This window comes from Ornithodoros turicata, unplaced genomic scaffold (assembly GCF_037126465.1).
Source record: "Ornithodoros turicata isolate Travis unplaced genomic scaffold, ASM3712646v1 ctg00000829.1, whole genome shotgun sequence".
In the NCBI taxonomy this organism is placed as follows: domain Eukaryota; kingdom Metazoa; phylum Arthropoda; class Arachnida; order Ixodida; family Argasidae; genus Ornithodoros; species Ornithodoros turicata.
Window position 1 is genome coordinate 1,143,423 of NW_026999402.1, and position 22,962 is coordinate 1,166,384.

The 22,962-nt window shown below is 45.0% G+C and overlaps 2 protein-coding genes across 4 annotated transcripts in view; one reads left to right on the forward strand and one right to left on the reverse strand.

Moving 5' to 3' along the window:
• LOC135375126 (protein pangolin, isoforms A/H/I/S-like) overlaps window positions 1-17,875 on the forward strand; it is a 159,414-nt gene extending 141,539 nt beyond the window's left edge. For all 3 annotated transcript variants that reach the window (XM_064607841.1, XM_064607843.1, XM_064607842.1), the window contains 5 exons: window positions 4,736-4,936; window positions 6,234-6,552; window positions 8,003-8,162; window positions 12,883-12,955; window positions 13,512-17,875. In XM_064607841.1, coding sequence (XP_064463911.1) covers window positions 4,736-4,936; window positions 6,234-6,552; window positions 8,003-8,162; window positions 12,883-12,955; window positions 13,512-13,914 — 1,156 coding nt within the window. In that variant the 3' untranslated portion in view covers window positions 13,915-17,875. The remainder of the gene's footprint in view (window positions 1-4,735; window positions 4,937-6,233; window positions 6,553-8,002; window positions 8,163-12,882; window positions 12,956-13,511) is intronic.
• Window positions 16,894-22,602, reverse strand: LOC135375127 (vesicle transport through interaction with t-SNAREs homolog 1A-like). Its single transcript, XM_064607844.1, has 7 exons — window positions 22,507-22,602; window positions 22,357-22,415; window positions 22,178-22,288; window positions 22,016-22,099; window positions 21,871-21,955; window positions 21,314-21,384; window positions 16,894-21,251 (listed from the first exon to the last, which is right to left on the reverse strand). The coding sequence occupies exons 1-7, from the start codon at window positions 22,598-22,600 to the stop codon at window positions 21,093-21,095; spliced, it is 663 nt and encodes a 220-aa protein (XP_064463914.1). The 5' UTR covers window positions 22,601-22,602; the 3' UTR covers window positions 16,894-21,092.
• Window positions 22,603-22,962: the final 360 nt, after the last annotated feature.

Below are 22,962 nucleotides of genomic sequence, written 5' to 3' on the forward strand. Positions count from 1 at the left end.
CTTCTTTTCTTTCCACGGTGGACTGGGAACGCGCATGAAGACACGAAAGCGACTAAAAACGTGACCTCATTTGTGTGTATACCACTAATGCAAAGAAGGCACCCGTGACCTTCGTGAAGGAATATGGCTTTATGAAACCGCGGTGCTCTCTGTCCGCGCTGTTTCTGTTTCACTATGTCTACCACCGACATGATTACGTCACGGTGACGTCTCTTCGGTAGAGGTCCATTCAAGACGTTGCGCAGCCCCTGTGTGTGCGGATATGACCGCGGATCTGTTTGGGTTTCCGCGCGGCATGTTGATTTGCGGATGTCAGTCGAACATCTCCAAATCCGCTAAGGTGTTCTAAGCGGTGTGCTAGAGGTTGTTCCTTAGATACAATCGCGATCAGTAGTACTTACCGTAGTCAATCGAAAATGGCGTGTCTAAGTGTTTCATTCGTTGCGTTATTGCGTATAGCTTGCTGCTATATTACTGGACACCTGGGAGTGATGGTGATGCATTAACTGCGACACTGTTTCTAAACGTTTTGCACGCTCTGAAGTAAAAGTGTTTGTCACGTGACCTTTCGATAGATTCTTAACGATTCTTCAGCAGGTTCTGTCGTACGAATACAGCGATACACGGTTTGTGCCGGTATACTAAGCATCCGCGCGGGTGCGGGCGGATACCATCAGCGTCAGAGCGGGCCAGTGTTACCAGCGCTCACCCATACATGTTGCGCCAATCACAGCCTCGTCATGTCTTTCCACGTCGCCATCCACTGGAGCTCCTTCCCTGTCAAAACCGTTCCGAAACCGAAAAACCGTTCAAAACGGCGACCCGCATTGTCTACGCGTGCATATACCCTGTGTTTGGCTTCCTCCACTGTTTGCGAACTTCTCTCTTTCTCTCTCGCTTAAGAGGGTTTGTTAAAACAACGAAGAAAAAAAAAATACGAGAGTTCTGCGTCCCACTGCCGAACATTCACTTTTCGTAGCCTCCGGGCATAACGTTGAAGGAAAGAGTGTTCTTGAAGTCTTCATTCGTTCGGCGAATATCGAAATGTCGGTACGGATGATGGGGGAGGGGGGGACATTTTGGGAAGTGCGCAGTTTATGCTTCTTTCGGTGAGAGTCGATTTTGAATCTTTCTTGTTAGTATAATTGGGAGCTCGCTCGCTCGCTCAAGGGGGGATCGACTCTCTGAAAAACGCAGATGGAGGAATTCATAATAAATAAGGCCGGGCGGGAAAGCAGAAGACGACGACGATGACGACGGGGAGAAAGTGGTTTCTTGATTGATAAAATTTTGAGGTTTCCTGAAAAACGTGGCTGCGGAAAAATGGATTGGCCTCCCCCCCCTCAGTTTCTCTCTCTCGCTGTTGCCAATTTGTGTTCGTATACCGTCGATGTTTCCCCTTCGTTTGGCGAGTTAGGGTGGTTGCTCTCGGTTTGTGAACTCGAATTGAACGATGTAAATATTTCGGAAGGCCGTAAACTTTGGAAAGACGCGCGAGAAGGCCGCTGGACAAGCTTATATTACGGGATGTTTCTTTATTCTCGTAAGAAAGGAAAAAAAAAAAGAAAAAAAGAAACAGAAGTGTAATAGCGCCTATCTCACGATCATTCATGTCGCGTGATTCGCTCACTTTCTAATTGGGACCAATTTAGTTGAATTTCGGCGTTGCCTTTGGACGACCGAATGTTGTCATTCTTTCTTGCGTGTTGCGGGACTGCAATTATTTTCTCTCCAAAATTGACGTGATTACGGAAAGAGTAATACCCACCCTGAGGGGGAACGTGGCTCGGAACCTTGTGCCCCATAATTGGGTCGATAAGCGCGAGACTTCTGATAAACAGCTCCGAGAATACCACAATTACAGCGCTTGTCGTTAAGGATCTTGATATCAGCGTAATAGCGGGCCAAACCGGCGTAGCTACAAGAACAGACAGGAATTATGGTTGCTGGAAACCAGCAACAACAAAAAATCGTGGTAGCCAAAACTGTGCTTAACAAAATAATATACGCGCGAACTTTGCTATCTGAATTTCGAATGGGCTGTGCCGACGTGTGAGTACCGCTAGGGGCGCTAAGTGTGCATAAACCGAAACGACAGAAATGAACACAGTCCATGTGAAACTTCATTCCGGTGTCTACACCGGTTGCACCTCCAGCCATGTATGGATGCAACTCCGAGGAGACTGTCATGCTCAATTCGAAATGCAGGGAGAGGAAAGTTTAAATATTAGTTTATTTATTGTTATGCCGAGTTTGACTTTTTTATCACGTAAAGACGTCGTCGTGCTCCACCGGACGGTAAGCAGGAAACGCGTTACATGTTGGTACACTTGGTTGGTACAAATGTCGGTGTAGTTCATGCGCACACACCCTGTACATAGACCGGTTGTGGTACAAAAAACGTACGTGACGAGAAATAACGGGGCCCCTTATTTCATCACAGGTACTCTCAACCAGACTAAGGACCTCTTGACCTTATTCTCTGTATGTCCACTTCGTAGTACCTACAGAACGATCTCATCTTTTTCACCCTGCCCACCACTCATTTTTTGTTCGAGTGGCACTGCTTGTCCTCCTCAGCAGTGCTGTCCCTTCCGCAATACAAGCAATAACCGCTTGCGCAGTTATTGTGTAAATACAACTTGCACGTGCAGATGTGTACGTTTTCTTTCAACTGCCATTTGGGTCGGAAAATGGCGTGAATCAATAAGAAATATGTGTTGTCAACAGCGGGAACTTTGGAACAGCCATTCGAGAATCCGTAGAGGATGTCGGCAAATGAGCGCCGTCTGCAACGCCTTTTATTGATTGGATCTCCACGTGCAGTAGCAGGATCGCATCGACATGGTGGCAGCCAACGGGAAAGCGCAAATGAAATCACGTGACCGGGGAGAGGCGTCGTCTGTTGGTATTTGGTATCGGGAGCCTCGCTGCACTTATGCTTCTTTGCTCTGCTTTTGTTCTTGTGTACTTCCGCATTATCTCACGTTGGCAACACGTGTTGACACAGCCGAGATGGGACGCACGGAACCACCAATGCAAGCAACACCTCAACGAGTGCATTCTGATGGCGAATTCGAGTGGTCATTTCGTAGCAACTTTTTTTTTTTGCCAGATCCCGAGCAGTCATGTTCGCTTGGTCAAAATGAAGCAATCTCGCATGTTCGCGTGGCGCTTTCCGAACGCTCGGAATTTGCCAGCTAGCACTTTTTTTGCCCGGTCTCAAAACCATCGAGCAGCGGTTTGCTAAACTATATCCGGTGTCGTCACATCGGCACTGCAACGGTGGCGAGTGCCCTCATTGGCCCGCAGCGCAGGTTGAAATCACGTGGTTTAGCAGACGACAGAACTCGAAGACGGGCGACCGCGATGCCCCTAGCGTGATCCAAGTAACTAAAGCCGTTGGATTCCTACACCCATGTTCGGGTGGCAACGGTCACGTGATCCAGCTCGGCCTCCGACCTAGCAATTTCCGAGCTCTAGGCCGTGTTGCTACGAAATGACCACCCGAATTCGCCATGAAAGTCACCTTTGCTTTTGTCGCTATCTTTTGCGTTTCTTGCGCAGAATATCCAATGAAACGACGGTCTATCCCCGAAGTCTCCATGCCACAAGGCCCGCAGCGGAAGCGGATGTACGCGCATGCGAGACCTATAAAACGCTCCGTATATCTATGCATTTACGCCAGCATATATAATCCCATCTTTGCGGAACCTTCGTGCCGTACCCATCAGCACATGCTGGACGCGTTAATTTGTGGCCAGCATCTCCACATAACAGGCCGACTCCTCCACCTGTACTTGACGACGGTTATGAAACGAGGAGGCTCTGAAAGGTCTCCTTGTTTTCCGTGAAAGGCACACGTGAAGAAGAAAGCAATTTCTCGGCCGTGAATCAGTAGGTAGCGTGACCGACAAAAACTACCCGACCCCTCCTCTCGCCTGGAGCCGTCCAGACTTTGCTCGGCTGGGGCCGCAATTTTTGTTTGCACCGTCGCCGTCTAAATACGCGGCTTTCGCCTTCCCCACCATTACCCCGACAGGGCAAAACAAAGCAAACAGATAGACGACATCCGTTTGCCTGCTGGGCTAAGATGAGAGAAAGCACGATGGGGGAGGCAGCCGAGAGAGAAATATGCTGTAGCGGCGCCATCTGGGAGTGAGTCTGACAAGTCTGTGGATCTCTCTCTGCGCGTGCGTGGGGCTAACGCGCGAAAATTGAACGCAGCGGTGGAGATCTCGAGCGTAAAACCGGAAAATGTGAAGGTCAAAAGGTCGTTCTCTGTTGTAGACCAATAAAATGCTATAGTAAATGATGAGCAAACTAACAAAATGCAAGTGAGCTGGTGCAGCGGCGTAGCCATAAAAATATTTCGGGAGGGACTCTATGTGGACTTTACATAGCAGAGGAGAATTCCCCATTTTTTCCCCTCCCCAAATACCGCTACCAAAGGTATAATTTTGGGGGAGAGAAATTTGAACCCCCCAGAACCCCACCTGGCTACACCTTTGAGCTGGTGCAGTGGTAGTTAGTGGTGGCAGCATCTCCCTGCACTTAATGACGAACAGAACTGTATAGGACGAGGCTGAGCCGCCTTCTTTGAGTCACTTTGAGCGATGCATAATATTATTTCTAGTATGAGATAAAATGAGTCCAACCTTTTGGCCTTAGCGACACTTTGAGGCCCTGTCACCTTTCCGTTTTGAGTTTGACTTTGCATCATCTTTACCCGCAGGCATTCTGCGGCGGCAGCTGGGATGTATTCGATGCCACCGATGAGCTCTGCAGGTTTCCGAAGTGCTGGAGGCTATCCGCCTCCACTGCATAGGCTCACACCTCCTCTCCTATCTGCGGGCATGGTACCTCATGGTCTGCATCCCGCACTGGTGCCATCCACCACAAAACAAGATCTCTCATCTCCCATTCCAGACACAAGGTATAGAGCTCCGCGTGGCTGCTTTGTTTCCACTCGAAAATAGCTCTGCATTGCCAGACTAAAGTACTCTATGCCTTCCCACAAATTGTGCAATGAAGAATGTTTGCAGTGCGAGTTTGATTAGAGCTTGTGTAGGGGGCCCAAGCATTACAACGTTGTCGATAGTTCGCAAGCTCCATACAGGTGCAGGCAAACGGCTCTCGTGGCACAAAATAGTCTAAATTTGAACAGTGAGTGAAAACAGCATGCGAGTGCAGGTTGTAAAAACTGGAAAATTGATGACGCTTTAGGAAGGGCTCTCCCAACAAGCGTTGTTGTGCCTTAGCACACAAGTGTATTCTTTTACCATAGACTCGACACATTATGACGTTTGCCGTTGCTGCACCAGAAAACATCAAAATCAATCAATCAATATTTTTAAAATAACTTGACATTCAAATTTGTTCCAATCTGTGCCACAAGTTTTTTTCCATTCATCCACATTCTTTTGCACGTATGCTGAGCATACGATTTATGCAAGACGTATAGAATTTTCAGAGGTGCAGAACATGTGGAGCTCTAGAGCTTGCAACGGATCTCTCACCGTAATACACCTGCAGTGCCTGTCCTTCGATCTGCAGCAGATCCACCACCCGTATAGTAACTCAAAGGCCCCCACATGCCTTAGCGTTGTTACTTTGACGGCATAGCACTTTGTTTTTCCCTGTTGTCTAGGGATTTATTTTTGTGCAACAGCACTCTCTCGAGGGCAACCTAGCAAGCAACACACACAGTAGCACTGTCTAGAATCTACGCAAAAGAAACAATGTACACCTCACCTCTAAACATGCCCCCTTATTAGGGGCTGGGATAAAGGATGTCTCTGCATGGGCAATAGGGGAAAGAGGGAGACTGAGGAGCTGCACAGACACCTGTCCCAATTGCCGTAGCTTATTTAGATATGTGCTCTCCATCTTCAGCTGCGCACATGTGACTGTTATTCTATCGCATAAGTGTTCGGCATCTCAAAGCTGCACAGACAAATTTTTGTGATAATAACTGATGCAGCGATAAAATGGATTAGGAAAATGCTAATCGAAACACTGCAGTGACAATTGCTTGGCTCTCGTTTTATTACCCAACATTGTGAGTTCCCTGGACCCCTGCCGTTCGCTGCCCCTTTGTTGGGAATTTATCTGGGGGGGGGGGGGGGGCAGCTTACCCCTCCCATGCCTGGGAGGTTATCTGTACATTCTCCATTGTTCAGGACAATCTTTAGGGCAGCTAGCTGTAACCACGCCACGTAACTCTTGCGCAGGCATTGCCCTCCCATGTACACCGGGGAGCAGAAACCGATCCTGGGAAAAACGGGGCCACGTCTGGACAACCACAACGGTGGTCTCACCAATGGGACATCTCAAAACGGCTCGGTGGGTGGAGAGCCCCAGCATGTACACAGCAATGGGAACATGCAGCACAATGGGAGCAAGGAGCCCAAGAAGAACAGCAAGAGCTTGAACCATGTCAAGAAGCCCCTCAATGCCTTCATGCTTTACATGAAAGAAATGAGGGCGAAAGTCGTGGCCGAGTGCACGCTAAAAGAGAGCGCAGCTATCAACCAAATTCTCGGAAGAAGGGTGAGTGAAGCGTCTTTTACTACTGTGAAGCATAGAAACAAAGATGGTGCATTTCGAAAGCAACAAAAGTGCTCCTATAAGATTCAGCACACCAGTGTACGCAACAATTAAAGATAGCCAAGTCAGTTATCTCGGCCAGGGAAAATCGCGGGGGCTACGAAAGCAGTTGGAATCATGGTGCATAAAAGAAAAAAAAGAACAGATAATACGATAAACAAACATCGGAGACCTCTACTTGATTGTTAGGGTTTAATGTTTTTTGAAAATTGGGGGCAAAAATCTGGCTTTATTTCAGGAGCGTAAAATAGGGTAAAATAGGGCGATGCTGGGTGGAACAGCAGATTTTGGGGTGGAAAATAGAAGAAAAAAGAAAGCGTTTTTCAGATTTTAGATCAACACGATATGCGGAACAGCTGTGCTGAGTCTCCCAGCATTCTTCAGTGCCTGTATTGGTCGCTCAATTACCACTTTGCAAGTTCATTTTCGTTTTTCTTTTTTTTTTCAAGATGTTACCCTAAGTGATGATGATGATGATGATGATGCAAATCGGGGGTGTAAAAACGGGTTTATCCTAAAAAACAGGACCCTATAGTATATGTAGCAACATTTGTTAACCACTTTTATCATTTCTGATGTTGAATGAATTCTAGAACGTCAACCTGACCCTGGGCCCGCTTGCACGAAACGAATTTAGTGTAACACTTAACGAGCTTCCCACTTAGTGTAGTGCTGGAGCTGTGCTTATTTGTTGTATACACTGGTGTGTTGGATTTTAAAGGATTTGTCTACCCGGCGTTTGTACTATTTTTAAATAAAGGTGGTACAGAAAGAGCCATGTCTTCTTTTATGGACTGATGTCCAACAACATAAGCACAACCATGGCGTAAAATTTGACACAACGACGACTACGACACAAATGCAACTGCCTCTATCGGCATTTTATTTCTTCCATGAGCTGACCCCCTTTTATAGCTGACTTATCGCGTCTGTTAATCTTTTGCTCACGTTCCTAAAAATTCACGCTCCTGGGGGCTAAAAATTAACATACAGTGTCCCGTACACATCACAGTTATGTCTCCGCTTTTTAGTGCATTACATTTAACAGCGTGATAATTAAGATGTGCTCACCTTAATCCTCACAATAGTTACAATGGTAGCTAGTTATTGGTAATGGTTAATCGTAATGGGTTACCAAAGTACACGCGAAGACCAGTGTGATTTTGTGTGACACTCTTTGTGCAAATGGAATCGACACATAATATTGCTGGGGCACCCTGGCAACCATTTGCTTCCTATTGCTCAGTTTTTAGAAAGGCTTATTTGCACAGCCCCAGCGTCCTCTGGTCAACACGTATTGTCAGTTGCTTTTGTGCTTGATACTTTGGACGGGGACTTGTACTGGTGATGCTGATGCTTGTGACAATATTGATGATGCCTTGTACCGATGCAGTGGCACAGTCTATCTCGAGAAGAACAATCGAAGTATTACGAAATGGCCCGTAAGGAACGGCAGCTGCACATGCAGCTGCATCCAGGGTGGACGGCCAGGGACAACTACGCCGTCAACAGCAAGCGGAAGAAACGCAAGAAGGATAAGGCACAGGATGGAGGTTAGTTTCCACTGCCGACCCACTTTCTCCGCGAACGAGACTGCGACGAATGCGTAAACGTCTGATGTGTTTCATCGTGTGGCATAAAAGCTTCTGTGCGCAGTACAACATTGTTTTTGCAACAAAGCAAGGGGAAGTGAGTGAAGTCAGCAGCTTCATTATAACTTAACTGGCAACATGCAGAAAAGGATGAACGCAGGTTGGAAGGGATTGCTACCTGATCAAAACATACATTGCATACGTAATGTAGTGCACGACGGCTGCGAATAAGTGTCTGTAAATTAACAGCTTCCGCTCGTTGTATTCATGAACCATGCTGTATTGACGTAACACACACACACACACACACACAGTGCCGGATTTAGGGGAGGGCAGACGGGGCACTTGCCCCGGGGCCCCCACCGCAAAGTGGCCCCCCACTAGTAAAGGTTTTGTCCAAGGGAAATCTGTTTTGCATGCCTGAAACGCATCCCTGAAATGGAAACTTGGTAAAAATCTGTCCTCCGTCCACGCATATCGACCCCGAATAACACATTGGACAGACATAGAATACACGAGGGAGCCCCCACCACTGTAAATCCGGCACTGCACACACACATAAATTAGGAGCACGACTGCGGAAATTGCCTTACCGAACTGGTCGAACCTGCGCATAAAACAGGGCATTACTGTACAAGTGGTTACTTTCGCCGTCTTAATACTTCGCAGTGGAGGCAAGTTTGGGGAATATATCGCAGGGCCCTAATTTCGCTGAAAAATTGCATTCGCAAAAATTAAGTCCTCGGAGAAGTGACTACTTACCATAATTTTTTGTGTTTAACGTGCATGTTTTACACTAAAAAAGTTGGAAAAATGGGCTGTGCGTGTTATCTACGCGTGCGTGCTATACATCGACACTTTTCCGCATAGGACAGCCACTGACCTCATGTGACACGCAGGGTGATGACGGGTCAAAACTCTGTCGAAATCAACGGGTGCATGTTATACATGATGTGCGTGATACACCGAAAATTATGGTACGCAGTATATTATAACTACATGGACCTGGCCACACAAAAATAGATTTATCAAAGTATCTCATGGGCTTGCTCCGCAGTCCCAGCTGTTGTGTGCTCTGTCTGTTTTGAAATAAAAGATAATGAGGAAGTTAATGCATGCAATAGCCACAAGGGACTCCTCCCTGTATGTTACAAGGGTATCACTAGGACTTGAGAGGATTACCATTGTGGTTTGGTCCTTTGGCAGGGCCCAGACAGCACTTTCTTCATGTGTTGATGATCAGACCTGCACAGGCATCGATACACACAGATGTTTTTTATTATGTCAGTGTAGTGTATTCTATCAGTACTAGAACATGTCTTCTGATCCCTGGTTCATCGTCACCATTAGGATGTGCATTTTTCAAATTGGGGTGTCCTTGTAATGGGGATGCTAACCTAAAAGAACTGACATACAAATGGAGTGTGCACATGTACACTTTGAATGTCTGATTTTCATTCGTTGCAATTGTCGGTGAGGAGCTCGGGCATTACGTTTGTCCTTTGTTAGGATTTTTTACAATGTGTGCCTCATCCTCAGTGATACTCAGTCTCAGTGATTTCATTGAAGACATTCAGTCTACAAGTCAGTGCAGGAACTCAAAGCTCTTACATTATAGATGCGTCACTATAACCTTTCCAGTGCTCTCACTGTGCACATGCTTGTTATTTTGCAAACAGATGTTGGATGGTCTGTACAATCTGTACCTGTAATTTGGGACATTGTTAAAGCGATAGAAAATGTGAACTACACTGTACAGTTTTGCACGAAACACATTACCATCTGCTTTACCTCACTCACATACCCTCGCTTTCTGTCGCAGCGGAATTAGTCGCATCTCTCTTCTCACCATGCCTACACATGCGTGAAGCTAGCACGTGCAATCCAGGACCACCGCACACCATATGTTTTCGAGTATCGTATCCAAACACTTACAATGTTACTTAGCACTAACCAAAAAATTGGATTTGCCTGATTCTAATCATGATTGGATCGTCAAACCACAATCATGGGTCTTGCCCCTTCCCACCTCGGATAAATTCACCAAACAGACATCAGTGTGTGTACAACTTCTCTCTCTCTCTCTATTTTTTTTTTTCAACACTGTAAGTGCTCCAATGTTAGCTTTGTTTGACACTGTGTGCCACTAAGTGAGGGACACGTCCAAGAACACACATTAGTGACTGCTTGCACCTCTCTTGACCTGTCCTTTCCGAGAGTTCTGTGCCTAGTCTCTGCATGCTTCCTCATTTGCTGTGAGAGATCACTGAGAGAGGCTTCTTTGTTTTGTCACACTCTTGACATGCAGCCGTGGCTAGCTCACTTGCAGTGTAAGTAATATTTTACTGACGACTCTCACCCTCCCTGTAACTTGTGTTTCGTTTCTTCTCTTTTTGTTTGTTAAGCATCTCTTTTGTAGACACTCACAACACAACATTCCTGTTTGCTGACATTGGGTGCGTTAAGTAGGCACCCCGGGGCGTGGGTGTTTCATACTCCACTCACTTAAGGCGACACAAGCGCCACCTGCGCAAACGGGAGTGTGAAACTCCGGGTCGCTTTTCGCGATCCCGTTTCATTTGGGTGCGTGGAAGCAGACGACGAGCGCCCGGGTGATTGAGATTTTTCGTGACATGCCTCCTGTTGGGCTCCGACGGGACAGCCTTCGAAGTGTGGGCTCGGAAGCAAAATACAGATTTGCTATGTTTCTCAAAGCTCCCATTTCAGGAAACTGCAACCGTAGCTGTCTGTTTTTATAACTGTTAACATACTTTTGTACTAGCGGACAACTTCCACAAGGACATTGGTGGTTATTCGCAGGAAATGCAGTGCTTTAATGCACGCATCTTCACGCGATGCAGTCATCTTCATGGTAAACAGCTCCTATGGCATCTATTAGAAATTTCCGTCTTTTCCCATTTCACTTGCTGTTACAAGGAGAAGCCTTCCCAACAGCCATCGTCTCTTCCAACGTCGCTATGGGTCCAAACTTGAATGAACGTGTCCTCCCTCTGTGTACTTAGAGCCTGAAGTTTTCGGGAAATATTTTTTTCTAAATTCGGGGAGTAAAAATCGGGCAAATAAACAAGCGCAGAAAGTTGGGCTAGTTGGTGAGACAGCATACTGCAGATGTTGACTTGTGTTTGTCTGCTTCCTTCTGTCCCTGTCTTCCTCGTCCCAACATCTGCAGTAGGCAAATAAACATGTGCTCTAAATTTATGCAAATTCGGGTGGAAAAACTTCCAGCACGCTAAATTCGGGGAGACATCGGGCTCAGTTACTCAAACTGGTTTGGTACAAATGGTGATGTAACTGTTGCCAAACAGCCTAGTGTCCATTCCTACAGACGTCTCAGTGAAGGCAATTTGCCGGGTAAAAATCGGGTTTCACCCTAAAGTGTTTCAACCTTCAATTCGGGGTGCAAATTCGGGGAAGAATCGGGTTAAACCCCAAAACTTCAGGCTCTACGTGTACTGCATGAGCAGACAACAGGAAACGGCACCAGCGAGCGAGCGAGCGAGCGAACGAGCAGTATAGCGCTCCAAAGTTGCTTTTTGCTGCTTAGTGGTCGCTCCGGGTGTCTCGTACTCCCGATTTGAGTGCATCAAAAGAGGGGAACCTACTTAACGCACCCATTGAAAGAAAGAAACAAACAAGGCACAGCACACTGAACCCAGCCGCAATTCGATTATACATGGATATATTTTGTTATCTTTCAGTGCGGTCGTCTCTCTATTTCTAATGCTACTTGCAGGGCAAACTTTATAAAATATGAGCTACTCGCTTACCCACGATGTCAAACTATACATTACACCATTACAGCACTTTTTAATGTTTATTTTTATCATTAAATTGAATTGAATTATATTATTATCATTCGTTTTTACTGTACTATAACTGTATTATTACTGCACTGTACTTTACTGGTAAATCAATTTACCTGTGCTCTCACATTTTCTAAGTACTATCAGTTGTAGAGCTGGAGGCACACAAAATATGAACTACAGGCAGTTTTTTTTATTTTTTATTCCTTTGAGTCTCTACTTCTTAAACAGTAAAGTACTCAGAGTTTAAGCAAATACTTAACAGATAGCTAAACATAACTGACATTATATCGTGGAAGCCCATTTTGTTAAAACTATGTTCACTTAAAAATAATGGTATGTTCTTTTAGTCTGTTTTGAAACATGTTTCCTGTTTTGAAACACGTTTCCTGACACTTTGCGTGCATGCTTCTTCGCCTTCTTTTAGCACACTCAGTGTTACCTGGTGCAAGCATTTCCTCTTGCTTTGTTGTCGGAAATCTCGTAGGTGCTTTGCGGGACATGCATGTTCCCAGAATCGTTTCTTGCAGTGTGTGTGTGTATAATGTTCAGTACTAGTGCACGACACTCTCCTGGAAAGGACAGGAGGAAGGCCTCAAAAGTATTCTTAGTTCTTGCCTTACGATGCAGCTGACTTATGTTGTAAAAATGGTAGAGGGAAATATTTCTCAGTAATGAATGGCACCACAGCCCGAAAAGTGCTGATGCCAGGGTCTGAGCCTAAGCGTCTGGCACCTTTTCCCCTGAGTTATTTGAATTTCACATTTTCTTGGGCGGTGGATAATTATGCGTTTGCGTCACCCTTGGACGGAGCTGGCCTCGGCTAATTCACGTTGATGACACTTCTGTTATTGCAGACAGCAACAACCCCAAGAAATGCAGGGCAAGGTATGGCTTGGATCAGCAAAGTAGCTGGTGTAAGCCTTGCCGGTAAGTTTCTTTCTCCTGACTAATTATAGATGCAATGGAGGCTGACTGTCACTCTTAGGGGGATTGTTAAGCGACTCTCTTGCTCTTGGAAGGATCATGTTGATGATGCAGGGATTTCTCTGTTGAACATGCCAGGCCAATTCCTGTGTCAGTGCGATCGCATGTTTGCAAGTTGTTGCGCAGCGAAAATCTGGCACTGCGATTGAAGCAACTCTCACTCTACAAATATAACACGCATTATCGTAGCAAATGACAAACACGCGTCTTGGAAGGTACGACACATACCTGTTTCTGTGGTAACTGCATGCTCCTCCACAGGAAAATTCCCCATTTGGTTTATTGCTTTGTCTATTGCTTTGTCTATTGACACAAATATGGCTTAGAGTACTGGATATACGGACTGCAATATTGCATATAGTGCATGAAAATGTGCTGCTACCGAAGATTTCTCAACCGCTTCAAGGTAGTATATCTGTCTGCGCTAAGATTATAGGCTATGAAAGCTTCTATTCTAAGATTGCACAGTTGATCGAGACGCCCCCCTCTTTTTCCGCAGGCGGAAGAAGAAGTGCATCCGCTATCAGGATGGCCTCGACAACACCGAGAGCGAAGACAACATGGGTTCCGTGGAAGCGCCTACGCCCGAGTCGCATTCAAGCCATGGTGGAGGAGACGCGACGACCACAAGTAGCGGCAGCCCGTGCACAAGCTTGGGCACACCCGAAGACCCCCTTCATGGAGCCCCCGAGCTGAGCCTATCCAGTCCCCAGCCTCTGCGGGTGCCCTCCGTGAAGGCCGAGTGCTGCGCGGGGCTCAAACAACACCACCCGCTCAGCATTCAGCACCTTACGGGTCAACCACTGTGCAAACGCGAGCCCGATGACTGTGTCATCCTCACCCCACCTTCCACGGACTCTTCGACAACAGCCATTGTGCCGCCACTGCTCACAGTTACATAGTTTTACGTCGCGTCTCCACCAGGGTTCATGGGTTACTGTTTTCCCCCATTTAGAGTGTCATGCAGCTGTATATCATGCTCCTTGGACCGCCCGACAATTGAGTGTGCTGTTGAAGCGAGACTTCTCACCACAGTTTGTCGGTTTTCCACACGGTCATCTCCAAGGCAGCTGTCACACGACCCTTGTTGCTGCAACAACACGTGCCAATCGGTTGTCCGCTTGCCGCGGCGGCGCTGCTGCTGTGGCACCATTTATTTCCTGAAACGGCTTCCGCGATTATGGAAACACAAGCCAACAACAACCTCCCTAGTGGAACACTACTACGTTGCCGGAACGTTGCTGCAGTGTTTCCTTCAAACGTTATCGGAACGTTGCTGATGTCCTCCTCCTGTCAGATACGTTCTGACAGTGTTACCAGAAAGCGTTGCTGCAATACAGTGATTTGTCCAAACCCCCTGTACGCCCCTTAACATCTTCCCCCTCCCTCACCATCTGCAGGGGTGCTCTTCTTATTCTGGCACAGACACGTGTCTGCAATGGTGAATAAACCAGTTATAACGTAACTGTGCTTATACCCTATGCATGGCAGTCGAGTGACCATCACATTCAGCTGCAAAGTGGGACGTTCAGACAACGTTAGACAGGAACATTCCTCGAACGTGGCTCGTTCACGTTGTGGTACATTGCTGAATGGGTAGGGCCCACTTTTGACAGCACTGCAGCAACATTGTCAACTGTTTACAAATTGCATTGCACATCAGACAACATTGCCTCAACGTTGCGGCAACAACGTGTGCTACTAGGGGGTCAATAGCAACGGCTGACTGCCGACACATGGGCAAAGGCTTATGTACCGCCCTCAGGAAGCGCGCGTGGAGCACTGTTCCCCTATTGGAGCAGTGTTCCACTGGAACTTTTTGACTTCTGTACATATGATGGTTGTACCAAGTTGACTGTGGTATCCAGAGTGCGTAACAGTGTTTACCGACAAAGTTGTATCCATGTTGTACATAGTTATGGGATGCGCAAAACCGAAAGCAGTTCTCATTGTACAGCTACTGCCAAACCATCACATCTTTTCTGTTGTTACGTCTAATTGTTACCCCACTGGTGGGTCTGGCTGTTCCCTTGTTCACTCATGTGTGTGTCCTACTACTTCTGTATGCAACACGATAGGTACAAGAATCAGGACCGCTCATAAGATTAGGGAGTTTACGACCGTAATTCTCTTTGCGCAGAGGTCGCCATGCTGCACCGTTTTTTTGGTGCAGCGGAAAAGGCGGTCATTCAGCGGGGTGCTCATAGCGTTTGTTTGACCAGTAGCAACTGCGCACCGTCTCCTTTCACGGTTATCCCATTGTTTATCTCCCCCAGGAGAACTTGGCAGCAGCTGCAGCAATTTTTTTAACCTGCTGCGAGGCTAGAGATGACTTGACTCAAAATGCTGATATTTAGTCGTTAGTCTTCCACATGACAAACAGTATTGCGGTAAACATTTTTCAATCTGCGTGCAGCTAGTTTTGAGAAGAACTCTGTTAGAAAGCTGGACGATAAGGATGTGGATTGCTGCTGCTGCTGTTCACACAAAAACTGTGTGTCGCCTACCCTGTATGCACTGCACCGTATACCGCAGGGGAGCACCCGATTGCTTTGCCAGATCGCTGCGAGAATAACCCAGCAGCGGGACTGTCTACTCATAAGATAGGGCCCTGTGTTTTAGGGTTTTAAATCTTTTTTTTTTGTAAATTGTAAAATTTAAAAAAAAAATTTAAAGTTTTTGTAAATTTTAAAAAAAAATTTGTAATTTTTTAAAAAAAAATTTGTAATTTTTTAAAAAAAATTTGCAATTTTTTTTTAAAAAATTTGTAATTTAAAAAAATGTAATTTTTTAAATTTTATTTGTAAATTTTTTGAAATTTTTTTCTAAAAAAATAAAAGAAATTGTAAAAACCTCGTCTTACACCAGGAGCTGCGAAATAAGGTGATCTCGGTTGGGAGAGCAGATTTTTTGAGAGGAACATACAAAAAGGAGCACTTCTCGCATTTGAGATGAACACGAGCGGCCGTGCTAAATGTGCAGCACCTGGGGGTTCAAAATGCGTCTCGCTGGGTGCGGCTCTCAAACACAGGGTTCTATGCATTCAGTGTTGCAAACCGTGGGCGCATTTGCTTCTCGGCTAGGAACCGTGGCCGCGTGAACGTCGGGGGGAAAAATCAGCTCAGATATGGAAATCGACTCAGTCACAAGCATCTTTTTCACAGTCATTGATTGTTCTCCCTCTTGATCTCAGTCATAAAATAGAGGGGCAGGAATAGGGTCCCCAAATAGTCCAATGTCCACCGGGTCTTGACTGCGTTGAGCGTAGTGTATCATGTTTTGGTTAGCCATCACTTTTACTGTGGGTGTCTGCATTATTTTCCTTTGTTTTAGATGTGATTTTATAGAGCAGTTGCTTTTAATAGACTGAACACTGACGAGGGTGTGTTTTTTTATCAGACACAAACACTGTATAGTTCCAATAAAAAAATAAAAGGTAAAAAGAAAATGTAGGAATGGACAGTATGGACGGAGTCAAAGGAAAAAAAAAAGGCAAGAGGTACGTCTCAGTAGAGTCTTGCTGCAATGACGTCATTTCGTAACAAATTTTCGGGAAAACAAAAACTCTCAGATTTTCTAAGAGTAAGGTACTTCAGAATCATGGTGTTTGTATGTAGGATTTTATACCTATAACTATATTGTTGCAATAATTTGACCTCATCTCATTATGCAAACGGAACAGTCGAATCATCATTATGACATGAACGTAATTTTTGTTGCACCAAATCAAAATGTTTTTCTTTTTTTCGTCCAAGAAAAAGTATTGAGACTATTTTCCAACGTATTTTTCTGCTGTGGGATAAGCTCTGATTTTTGAGTACGTGCAATTGAGAGTGCTGTAATTAGTGTGCAAGAAATAATTCTGTTCTCGTCACTTCTGAAACCAAGAGACCAGCAATTTGTGTTTTATTTGAGCATTTTTGTGCAATGTTGCACTTGTTTTCATACACACATCTGTAGTATTTTATTTTGTGATCATCCATTTCATGTGTCGAAGAAGTCGGTGTCGTTTCATTTGTGCCAGCATTCTCATGTCAAGACTCCTATGTCATAAATCATGTGTTCGGACTGGGCAGCGGGCATGCACCATCGAAGTAACCACCTGTCAACCATTTACGATACATTACGAGTGTGAGCCGTTTTTTGACAACTCTGTAGATGGAAAAAGCACCCATGGCAAGCAGTGAAATTGCACTCTTCTCGAAACATCTGACACCCATCACTTAGATGGCGTTGCCATATTAAAATTATAGAACATAAAAAAATTGAAGTAATACTAATACTTTAGGAATGAATACTTTTAATGACCTAAAAGGGCACCTGAAATACGATAAAAAATAAACGAGACTTTTGTAATTTCACCTTGCTTGCTCTCATTGTCGCAAATTAATTTGCGGCGTGATCAGTCATGTTTCTTTTTTTTTATTATCTTTTTCTCATTTTACACTCGGCAGCAGAAGATTTATAACACTTGCCTTCCACCACATAAGCTCTCAAATATGGAAGCATTAGCGTCGGCATGCCAGGCCCCACTTGCCTGGTACACAAAACTGATGGCAAACATAGCCAGCTTCCCCACTCCCTCCCATTGTGTAAGTGCACGTGTGTTTGCACATTTTGGAGAACCTTGCAGCCACCAGTAGTGGTGGAAACCAATCTGCATCGTGTGTGATGAACAACAACTTTATTTAATGATGATGATGATGACTGAGAAGTTTCACTGAAGTGTGCCAAGCACCCAATCCGAACACATTTTGCAACAGAACTCACGACGACAATGCCGACCTTGATGTTTTCTGGGTTAGTCTTGGCCATAAGGAGGCACTGTTCTGTATAAAATAAAGATGTACAGTTTTCCTGAAATGCATGTTACCTCTCTTTCTTTGCATAAAATAGAGTACAGAAACACACATGCGTCGCACTAGTATATATTTACATTAACATATTTAATGTGTACATATCTACAACGTATTAACTTTATGCAGGCTAGGAGCTTTGTTACACAAGGTGTTGTACATAGTAAATTCTCTTTACAATGATTAAAGACTAAAGAACTTGCTTGTACAGAAATGAACAGGGAAGGCAGAACTGTTGATCAACCTGGTGCACTGACCTGTACAACCAGTCTTTGGCGTATTTAAATATGGTATGTTTACACGGCTGCTTCATTTTTAGGAGCACAATCGTAACTGACAACCATGTGCCGATAACCACATGCAACACAAAACAACATGTCTTTATTTGGTATTATGCGGTCATAATATTTATAGATCGACTTAAGCGTTGCAAAGTTCAAACTGTGTACAAAGAACGGATGGTACACTCTGGACGATCAGTCTGCAGGCTGGACAAGATTGCACAGCACGGGCATGTCTACACTCCTCTAAACAAGCATTTACATGCATGTGGACATCATTAGAACCGAACGAGTTGCGATGTTTATATCATGAACATCGAGATTGTGTTGTGTTCGTCTTGCCTTGGCTTATAAATCTCCCTTGCCCTTCAGACATAGGAAAGTATTACATAGTACCTCCGAACAATGAGCTCTCCACATCTGTGGAATGTAAATATGTGCACAGCTGCGAACAGCACATTCCCACAATGTGCAAGTATGTGCAAGCACATCCAGAGTAAAGCTCCAGTCACCTTCGTCACACCTGCGGGTAACACACTGTCATATCGACAGTCTAAATTTTGAATTGCAAAAATTTCCAAAATAACAGGAGAGAGAGTTTATATTGGTTGAAAGGGGACCTGACAAAGATGTGTAAGTGCATAACATCTGGATAACGAAGTGGAAAATAATGCATCATATTTCAATTCGAGACCAAGCATGAAGTCGGCTAGTTTAAAACATCCCTATAATAGACTTCTTTGAAAGTCAGTGCCAATTAACGTCTCAAGTCTACACTTCAGAAAGATAAAATCTAGATTGGATATCCAAGAAGCACTCCTTGCATGCAAGTACTTAGCAAAGTGAATTCAGAGCCCAAAACGGTGCTGGACCTTGAAAGGTCCTTGAAAGGTCCTCGAAAGACCCTCGAATTTCTGTTCCAAAAATTTTATGGTGGAAAATATAACTCTCGTTCTCAACTCATGTGCTCAATCATCAACATCCAGTTCACCAGAAGTAGGACTGCTCCTATGCGAGGGTCGCAGGAGTGCTGGCGATTCCCGATATCCTGGAAGAGATTTGGGCTTACAGCATTCTGATATTAAAGTAATATATTCCCATATATATTTCCCAGAAGTCTCGTCTAGATAATTTGTGTTTTTTTAGTACTGCATTGTCAAGGTTTTTACCACTTTCTCTTACCCAGATTCTCACTCTCATGGAGAGTCTATCTTATTTAGAGACATTTTAAGTATAATTTGAGCATAAGAGAGCACATTTTAGGAGGATAAAAAAAATTGTTGGATGAATCCATATTGGTTAGCAATTTAAAAACAAGTTCCTTTTAATTTTGTTTTTCCAGCCCATTGCGGTGTCGAAGGGAATGAACAGGCCGACAGCGACATGCCTTGACATACTTCTCGTCAAGATGCTCCATTAATTCATTGAATGCGCCTCGATGTGGCTTTTACGGCGCAGTGGCGTTACCGCCCGAGACAAGTTTACTCTCCTCAATGCTGTCACTGCGGTGCTGTAGAAGATCTACAGCACATTCATCTCCATTGCCCACACTACCAACCTTCCCGAACCGTACTCTCCGGATTCCTTAACGCCTCTCGCCCACTCTCTCTCTCACAAAATTGCTTGGTCCCTGGCCACATCCGGCACACCAACGCACTGCCCTTAAAACTCTCTTGACCTTTCTTGGATACTGTAGGACTTCGGTCCTTATTGTGAAGGAGCTCATTATTTCACTCCCCGCATCACCATCACGCAATGGGGTAGAGTATCGCCCCTGGCCCCATTCGTCATCTCACAATAAAGTTGTTGTTGTTATTGTTTTCTTATATGGCTTACTCGGAAAGACAACAACAAACAAACAAAAAACGTCCACTTGGAAGCTGAGAAAATTCTGTTCGCCTATGTCACAGCATTCAGGTCCTCTATTCTTGTGAGTCATTAGAGGGTCTGAATATGAGACAATTGATGAACCTTTTCAGTGACTTCCATCTTTCGTCAGAGAGTCTGTTGGCAAACCGGCAGGGATGGAACACTGCACACTTGAACGCAGAAACATGCATGCCATGGACAGCGATGCAAGCGTCACCAGTGATTTGTGGTATACTGGTATCGGTATGATAGCATGTAAGAGGAAAGGAGATGTTGCACCTCTGGGGGCATGCATCATTTTGCTCTTCAAGGCACTACATACAGCACTCTGTACCTTGAAAGGCAACTGCACTTCATGCTTTCCAGAATGCAGTAGCAGATTCCTTTCAGGATGTAGTGCGGATGTCTTTGTTTCTATATGTTATGCATGTAAGGGGGCAACATTTCAAAGTGAGATACGTACACACGGTTTCTACAGTGGACCTATGCTGGGCTGTGAATTACCCCCTTATCTTTGCCTTTCCGAGTGGACAGACACTTCGTTGCTAGGTTTCTCCTAACTTTACCCTCCCTCCAGTGCAGAGACAAACTGTCATAGTGTAGTATTTGGTTGTTTCAATAAGCCATGTCCTGCAGTGCAGTTATTCGGGGAACAGATTATGGCAAAATGTTTCGTACGTGTTTTACAAAAGTGAAGCGTGATGATCACAACTCGTCATGGAGATTTCTAACAGCTAGTTATTCCACAAGCAGTTCTGAGGTGTAAAAATAAAGCTGCCATCTATATTTCACAAACTTCTAAAATGCCCGTGTTCTTTCCGCTTAGGTTTCATGCTACGCTACATTTAGAAAACGTTTGTTGCAGGCATATTTCTTTCAGTCGACGCTGAAGCTTGCAACTCTAGGTGTAATAATGCTAGCCCCAACGCAGATCCATCACAAATGCTTCGTGGGGGCTGCAAGTTATCCGTTGTCCTGCACCGACGTTAAGTCCTTACACCCATGAATGCTGTCACTTCCAAGAAATTCAGGTGTATGCCCATTCATTCTCAATGCTCCACCGAATTCTGCTGTTCAGAAGTGACGGCGTACGCTGAAGTAGATGCAGAGCACAATGACTAGCAAGACGGCACCGACCACAATGTACAAGATGAACTTGTTCTGCAGGGCCCTCCGGATCATCCCAGTAAGCACGTGAGAGCTTTTCCCGATGTCGTGGTCGGTCTCTTTGAGCTGCGGAGACGCAGTGGAAAGTTGTTACAACACACACAACACTGAGTTTCTCAAGGCTGTACCTTTTCTCGTGCCCTCTTTATCGTGTCCCGTTGCGCACTGAGGTCCGTAAGAATCGCTGCTCCGATCTGTTCTGAAATTCATCAATGGGCACGTCAATACTCTCTGATGCCTCAGCCGTGGGGCTGTACAGCTAGTGCACTTTTAGAGCATCATAAGATGTTCATATTATGCAGTAATAGTTGCCTCGTTTTTTTCTGTGCCCATCGGAAGAAAGCCACGTATTTAAACAAAAGCAGGTTGCCATAATTTCACGCGTATAAGCCGCAAGACCCATGTCGAAAAAATAAGAAAAGAAAAAGGATCGAGCATAATCCATGGCTAATACATGTGAAATTATGGTATGCCTTAATGGCTGCTCCCCATTCTCCTTCACAGTCTATCCACGTGGGGAATACTGTCATATGGGAAACTGCACGTAATTTCCTGTGAAAGACATTCTATGACGTTTGCAATGTAAGCAAAATGTGGATAAGCCTTTATTGGACCTAAGGTTTCAGCATTTTTGAATTCCAGGTTATTCAGGGGTTACATGGACCGGTGAGAACTATGTACTTACCAGTTTCAATCGCCAAACGGTGCCCAGCCTTGAGTTTATTCGTTGAGCGTTCCAAGCTTTCCGTGTTGTCCAACAGACACTGCCTCTGTCGAATGGAGAAGCATTAATACAATGCGCAACGTGGAATATACTGACGTGGTCTTACTTCACTTGTTGACAGTCCCTCTGAATCTCCAAAAAGTTCGTCACGAGCTAACACATCGTCACTGTAGGCGATCCTGGCCCTGTGCTGTGGGACGACAATGACAGGTTGCATTCTAATAACAAGGGCTTACTGCACCAGTTTTTAGGTGAAACATAAACACACCAGCTCTTTCTTTAGTTGAACAAGTTCAGCTTGATAGCTCTTGACCCTATTTTGAAATTTCGGGCGGACTGTCATTGGTAGCCTTTGGACTTCCAGTTCCATCTGTTCAAGCTGTGAAAAGCAGGATCGTGAATGGTCAGGCATATACATATTTCAAGCATTGACACAGCATAACTCACTACTTCATGAGCTTCTTCTAGGTTCCTTTCCACTTGCGACACTATTGACACCTTGTCACCTATATAAACACACAGCAAGGAAAAACGCGGATCAATTTACAGTGTTTCAGTGGTGTCAAATCCCACTGTAGGCAATAAAAGACGGCTAACCTGACGGTAAATTTGGGATTTTTGCTATCTTAAACGTTATTTCGGAAGTAAGAGCAGCATATTGCTGCTCAAACGTCTCTAACAGCGACGCCATCTTTGTATATTACCCATAATTCCTTTACAAGTTTCCGTCGTCTGCTACTTCTGCCTCACGCTGGTGTAAGTTTTTCTGGATCGTAGGTACGCTTGCTCTTATTTTTGTTTCTACAACACAAAACATAGACATAGTTGGTTGATGTACCTCTGTCTCTTATTTATATTATCCGTCTCACGTCAGAGCAACATAAAATTCAAAGTTGGGCGGCTGCTGCCTGCTGTCATCCAAGCGTCACATCCGGTCTTAAACAAGCGGATGTGACGTAGGGAACGTTTGGTAGCAAGTTCTGGTTCCGCTTCCTTCTAAATTTCCTTTTCGGCCATTATTTGTCGAAGGTAGGTGCGTGTATTTGTAATCCC